The sequence below is a fragment of the Cibotium barometz genome, chromosome 32 (assembly GCF_041138505.1).
Source record: "Cibotium barometz isolate CiBa-2024 chromosome 32, ASM4113850v1, whole genome shotgun sequence".
NCBI lineage: Eukaryota > Viridiplantae > Streptophyta > Polypodiopsida > Cyatheales > Cibotiaceae > Cibotium > Cibotium barometz.
In genome coordinates this window covers 35,355,607-35,362,776 of record NC_141077.1, presented here as the reverse complement: position 1 = coordinate 35,362,776, position 7,170 = coordinate 35,355,607, and the positions used below count along the sequence as shown (strand labels likewise).

Sequence of the window (7,170 nt, the reverse complement as noted above, 5' to 3'; positions counted from 1 at the left end):
TTAGACTAATTAACTTGGATTAAAAAAGCTTGGAAGATTAACACTAAGAACAATGGAAAGTAAAATGCAATGTAATCCAAAGATATCAAAAGGATCAAAAAGACGTATCAAAGCACAATAATCTTAGAGCACATGCCTTTTATAGTCCCAAGGACCCTAAGCTCACATGTAAATGACCCAAAGCCCATGTGCCTAGCCCCATCCCATGTGCATGTGCATCCTAAAAATGCTTTGTTACAAACCATCCCCTCCTAACATGTTTTATCCTCCTCAAAGTTGACAATTTAAAAAATGACACAGATCTTTCTCATGACTAGGATGCGGTTTCAGTGTGCGATATAAAGAAAGCTACCTACTCACTAGACTAACGTTTGCAAAATCACAAAAAACACACTAATACAGAAACCTAACAATAATATTACCACATAACAAAAGAAGAGCATTCAATTGAATGTTTCAAAATATTGTCAATCTCAAGGCACTGTAGCTCTCTACTTAAAGAGATTACCTTGTACACACATACTTAAATTTGGCTTTTAAAGAGTTCTAGCTTAGCTACCTAACCTGCTTTATAACTAGCTCATATATTGGAACTCATGCTGCTATCGCTGCACAGAACATGCAAGAGCCAAGAGGTCTGACAGCGGAAGTCTGCCATTCAGCCCCTCCAGTTCGACTCGGATCATACACAAGAGTTTTACAAACAGCATCTGGCCTTCTAGGAAAAAGAACTATTTTGCCATTGAAACTTCCCAAGCAAAACCCCACATTTAGACTTCCCGTGAGTGGGATAGGCACATTCTTCCACCTGTTTTCTGCCGGATTATAGATTGCTAGCTTCCTCTCATTCTTCCACTCTATGCAGTACACTTTCTTGTCCAGGACTGCATGAGCTAAAACCATCACGCAACCATTCTTCACCTCGTCCCACTGGTTGGTTGATGGGTCATACACAGCTATGCATCTCGAATTACCTATAGTGAAACTTGACCGCCCACCCATCACATAAATTTTTCCTTCAATACCACATGCAAAGCATCCCCACCTCGTTCGCTTCAAGCTTGGTACATGACTCCATTCATCTTTTTGCAGATCATAAACCTCCACACTAGAAAGGTTCTTTCCATCTTCCCCATGACCTCCAATGACATAGACACATCCACCCAAGACTGCACAGGCAAACTCATACCTTGCAGCATGCATACTTGCAACTTTGCTCCACCTGTGAGAAGGCAACAAACCATGTCTCCACTAATGTGCTCTCAACTTAACATCAAAGGAGACAGCATACATGATAGGCATGTATATAGAAAGGTCCACAACATAAACTAAGAATATTCATGGCATCATCAAAGAAAATCAAACCTATCAATTGCATCATGAATACTACAGGCTAACTATATTAGCATACCTCCAAATTAACGGCACCCAATCAGGGAGCATACCTCCAAACTAACGGCACACAATCAGGGAAACAATCAACTGTACCAGACTGAAAATTGCCAGATATTAAGCTAACTAGTCTAGCATATTTCCTAATTAACGGCACCCAATCAGGGAAACAATCAACTGTGCCAGACTATAAATTGCTAGATATTTCTACCAACTTTTGTCATTGCTACAACACTCCATCCCCCTCTCTCTTGGCACCACATTATCTAGTTTTGAGATTCCGTCACAGATCTGAAACCAAGAGGACTATGTTACAATGAAGGAAGCCATTGGTATGTTCACACCAGGCATTGCTTGGCAAACAACAGGGGAGCAAACAGAGAGAGTTCTCCATCAGAATCTTGTACATCATCTTAATTTCTGCAACAACCATACTGTATTGCTGTTTATGGTGGGAAGGCTTTATTGTGCAGCCAGCGTGAATATGCTGCGGTATTGTGATCACATTTTATGTCTAGACAGACACAGAGAGAGGAGGTGTTCTGTGCTGCTCACTAAGCTTGTGGTTATTAGACAGGATCCATTCAAAATTATCCAATGATAAGTGATAGCCATTCCAAATAAGATTAACAGCCCATCAAAAGATGCATCCATGCTTTGACTCTGCAGGCATGCATGCATGCCAGAACAAGCACTCTGGCCAAATAATGAGACTGCAATGACTGTGCCATGCAGGAAGGAGCACACAATAAAAAACACTCAAATGACAGGTAATAGAACTTGCTGCATTCTTGTGTTAAGAAGCAGAAAGGTACACAGGTGTGTACATTTACCAAATACCTTGCTTTTTTTAACATTTCCTTGTGAGAAGGTGGATTTCTCGTGGATAGCAACGTGCACAATGCAAGTGAGAACTGGAAATAATCTCTACCTTTGAATGGTGAATCTATGGAGCTCCAGGCACCCAGCCAACCAACAGATCACATAACATGCATAGGCACAAAACCCAATAGAACAACGAACCTTTCGTTTATGGGAGATCCCACCAGATCACATAACATGCATAGGCACAAAACCCAATAGAACAACGAACCTTTCGTTTATGGGAGATCCCACCACAGCAGGTACTAGGACACATTGAGGATCTTTTGATTCAAATTACACCCAAAAGAAAAAGTTGGGTAAAAAGGCTGACCTGTTCAGTGCCGAGTCATACTTCAGCACTTCTGCAACAGCTTTGGATACACCAGTTTCTTCACATGAGCCACCCATCACCAAGAGTTTCCCGTCAATGACAACAAAACCAAAGCGTGATTTTGCCGGTCCTGGCATGAGTGGAAGACTCTTCCACTGATTGCAATCTGGACTCAGCACCTGCCATCGGTTGGCCTGAGATCCTGGGTCTGTAACCAATGCATATAACCATTCTTCTAAAGTACCAGCCCCCTTTCGAATGATGTAAAATTCATTGCTCTGGAGAAGAGCTTTCCATGCCTTTGACACGCAGCTCATTGCAGGGAATTCAAGTCGAGGAACAAGTGCAAGGCACAACTTTGTTACATCATCCGGGAGCCCAGGTATAAGCAAGCCTTCCTGGCCTTCCAACAAGGGCTTATTGCAGCCCATTGCATGCTTGAGACTGGGTTCTCTTTGAGAAATGATTTGATGCTGTGTGTATTGATGTCCAGAGGCCATGGAGGGGGGGGGATGGAGGGGGGTGTTTTGTTGGGGAACTGAAAACTGTCAAAAATCCATAATGGTGAACCTTTACCCACAGACTATCTTGGTGGTTGGATGACAGAGGTGGCACAAAGTACCCTTACAAAGAAGGCACGTGCTTGAAATAATGAAAATGGATTTCGCACTCCATTTTGAAAGTATTCGATGAAGATTGTTCACGATAATCAGGACTAAAATGGAAGTGTTGCTTTGCAGGTATTCCCGTGAGAGTGCAGCAAAAAAATGGGGACATTTCCTCCTCACACTTCTCCAATGAAACTACCTTCAGCAAAGAATTGTAAGCTAGACTTTCCAAAGAAATCACTGTGAGCAGAAACATTTCCTGAGATCCTGCACCACCAGATTCAGGTTAGCATGCCCATGCCATCAAGTTCTCAAGCCCGACAACACAAGTGCAAGCAAGCAAGCTCTCTCTCTCTCTCTCTCTCTCTCTCTCTCTCTCTCTCTCACACACACACACACACGCGTACAGAGCTTACATGTACAAGATTCTGAATCCATATACCCCTTTATTTGCAAACACGTGAAAATTCTCCCTATTTTCTAGATTAGATTATCCTGTTCTACAAAGGATCACACTATATGGTTCAAGTCATACTCTTGAGCATAACTTTTGACTGTTGATGTGGTTTTGCAGATATAGCTTTTCAAATTTTCAGTACGAATATTATGCAAGCAAGGTTTTCAAAAGAGAAGAGACAGTACCAACTGCAAATAGCTTGCTCCTCCCAGCTGAGAAGTGAACAGGAGGAAGTTTACAGAAGCCTATGACAGAAAAGAAGGAGAGAAGAGAGGCAGAGGCCTGACGGACAGATGATTAGGATCCATATGCACAGTTTTGGTCGGACAAGAAGGGATCTGGTCGGTGGGAGCTACAAAAGTGACAGGCTTGTGAGATTTTTGTAAGCGCCAGGCTTAGGGTTAGGATTGGGGTAATGATTAGGGCTAGGGTTAGGCTGCGGTGTTCTGTGTGTAAAGTGCTTATGGAGAGAGATCAGAGAAATGCAAGAGAAAAAATTTGAGTGGAAAACGATCCAGAAAAGTAAAAGCTAGGGTTAGGGTTTTTGTGATCTGTGTGTGGAGTGATTGGAAAGCAACTTGCAGGCGGAAGACAAAGCAGACGTGCGGGACCACATAATGTTGACGACTTAATGACGAGGACGATGATGAATGGTGGGCCTTGCTGAACTTGAATCATGAATGACCTCAGAGGCTCAGAGCCAAGCCACATTACTCCATCGTTACCCTTTGATTCTTTTTCACTGTCGCAGTCTGCACTCTGCAATCTGTGCAAACCCTAATCATGGCAGACGCCAGAACAGATCAAACGCCTAGAGGAATGCACATTATGCACTCCTTTCCCCTGGTGAAATGAAAGAAAAGAGGCATCTCTGCTTTAAAATACAAACCCTAAATGGAAGAAGAAGAGTGCAAACCAATACAGACTGCAACGTCAACCGAAGAGAAAAACAAGCAGTCCTCTGTTACCCTAAAAGTTAGAATGAGAAGATTTGCTTTGCTGCAAAACCAAAACATGGCATAATGAAGGGTTAAAACGAAACCCTAGATCATGGCATGGTGACAAACCCGAACCATAGCCATGGCAGAGCATTACCTGCAAGAAAGTTGCCTTGTTGTGCAGAATCAATCAGGGGCTCACGTTGACAATCCGTGAACTGGAGTGAAATCTCGCTCAGCTACAGCTAATCATAAGGCATTATCTGTATTGCAGAAGTCGTGTCAAAATACTGCCGTGCCGCTTCCATGCCTGCCATTGTTCCTACAGATGTTCCAGCTCTGCATCCGAAGGAACGCAAGATGAAAAGTACTCAGCCTGCTTACTAGTATCAACTGTTAAGTTTCGAGGTTGCCCCTATGACACATACACATACATACACATGCACACACACATACATAGAAACACATACAGACACATAGAACCATAGTAAAACTATGATTGAATAAGAAATGATATCTAAAGAAACATGCAAAGAACTCCCTCGCTTTGTCGCAATGAAAAAGATCAATATCTAGAAAAACGAATTAGTGAAATTAGAGAGAATCAATCGATCGATCTAACTGTCAATTAGAAAAATGGAGCTATGCTTCTTAGAGCCATCCACGAGCAATATATGGCGCCCAACATGGTGGGATAGTGATGCATCTCCACTACATTGAGGATGCAAAGTGGCTGTCTTTTTCTTTCATGGACCTAAAAGTGGCTGTCTTTTATTATTTATGATGGATTTTCATAAATAATAAAATGTCATTTTTTTAAGTAATGAAAATCCATCATAACCTTAACAAACATACCTAGATAAAGCTATGCTTGTAGGTGTTACAAAGAACTCGTGTTAGCTCCTATATGTAGTAAACAAGACCTAGCCCTCTAGTACAGAGTAGCTACATCTTCAAGTGCTACAAAGAACTCATATCAAAATGAGTGGCTCCTATATGCAAGCGATAAATAGGACCAAGCCCTCTAATACAAAGTAACCCTCAAAACACACAACACTTGTCTACATCATGAATAATGTCAAAAACGCACTCTTTCTTATATACACATACCCCCAGTTAACTGATCATATTAGTGTACTAGATGGACCCGTTGGGGTGTGGCATATCGATTGGATGTGGCACTCTTTCTTATATACACATACCCCCAGTTAACTGATCATATTAGTGTACTAGATGGACCCGTTGGGGTGTGGCATATCGATTGGATGTGGCATTTAATTAAGTTGTTTTAATTTTATATATTTATTATTCATTTACACTTATATACACACCTACACCCAATTCTCACACATGTGCCAAGTACACTCCTTTATTGCCTCTCTATTGGTGCCTGAACTTTTGTGCATAGGAGTTAGTTGCCTGCTAGCTATAATCTACAGCCCTCCCCCTGCTCTAATCGATCTTTCCCATCTTTTCATTTAGCCCCAATTGACTTTCCCCTCTTCTGATTTGGCCCTACTTTAATTTCCTTTAATTTTGGCCTATTCTCCCTCTCATTAAGAAAATCAGAGAAAAAACATAGAATTTCTAATTTTGTGCTCTTTTCCTTTCCCTTTCCCTTACCTTCACAATATCGCTTCCCCCCCAATTGCTCTACCCGCTACCCCGCCTAGAGCGTCGTGGTGTTGCCCATCTCTTCACATTTTGGGTTGCCATCATCTTGGTCTCTACAACCCCCTCCTTCAACTTTCTTGTCATCATCATCATCGTTGTCAAGTCATCACCATCACCACCATCACCATCACATCATCATCGTTGTCAAGTCATTATCGTCACCATCACCTAGACAATGCCCACTCCACCACCGATTGTCAACTAGCTGGGTGACACACTCCACCAAAGTGAAATGGTAACTTGGCAAAGTTGAAGGAAGTCATCACAATCAGCAAAGTTGAAGGAAGTCATCACAATCAGCATCACAAAAAAAGGTAAATATTTGGGCACCAAGAAACCTGTAGGGATAGCAGGATTTGCTTGAGATGCCTTCTTATTTCACCAAAAGAATGAACATCATAATGTACAAGAAGCACATGACAAGAAAATAAGGAGCACAAAGGCACACTATAATGAGGATATCACCAAGCTTAAGAACTCCCTTCATGCATCAAAAGACCCCATAGCCATACCAAAAGAGGAGGAAGCTTACAATTCTGCATGGGCAAAAGAGTTGGAGTAACTCAAGGAGGAGAATAATAAGCTTCACCAAGAGCTTCAATTAATAAAGAAGGAAATGATGAAAGAGCTTCGCTTAAAGGTTAAAGCTACCAAATCTAGCATCCAAGTGGAGCATGTTAGGATGAAGAAAGAGATCAACACCACCTCCAAGTGGGCAAAAATGATTTAAGAAGGGAAAAAATGACCTTGACCAAACCTCAAAATGGGTGGAGGTATCTAAGAAGCAAAGACCCGCTCAAACCACAATCATGATAGCCACTTTGGAAGAGGACAAGAGGCAACACTCCTATGCATTTCATGTACGAGTCTCACTAGTCTTTCCGCTAGTCTTTTCGGAAACTCTCC

The 7,170-nt window shown here is 41.9% G+C and overlaps 1 protein-coding gene across 2 annotated transcripts; it reads right to left on the bottom strand.

The window, feature by feature from the left end:
- Positions 1-425: 425 nt before the first annotated feature.
- LOC147620136 (F-box/kelch-repeat protein At1g67480-like) lies at positions 426-5,278 on the bottom strand. Of its 2 annotated transcripts, XM_086772326.1 has the most exons (4): positions 4,748-5,204; positions 3,838-4,651; positions 2,588-3,462; positions 426-1,222 (listed from the first exon to the last, which is right to left on the bottom strand). In XM_086772326.1, exons 3-4 carry the CDS (start codon positions 3,085-3,087, stop codon positions 595-597), a joined length of 1,128 nt encoding a protein of 375 aa, XP_086628452.1. In that variant the 5' UTR covers positions 3,088-3,462; positions 3,838-4,651; positions 4,748-5,204; the 3' UTR covers positions 426-594. The 2 variants fall into 2 exon arrangements, with proteins under 2 accessions (XP_086628452.1, XP_086628453.1); XM_086772327.1 differs by lacking the exon at positions 3,838-4,651 and having other exon boundaries at positions 4,748-5,278.
- Between the last annotated feature and the right edge of the window lie 1,892 nt (positions 5,279-7,170).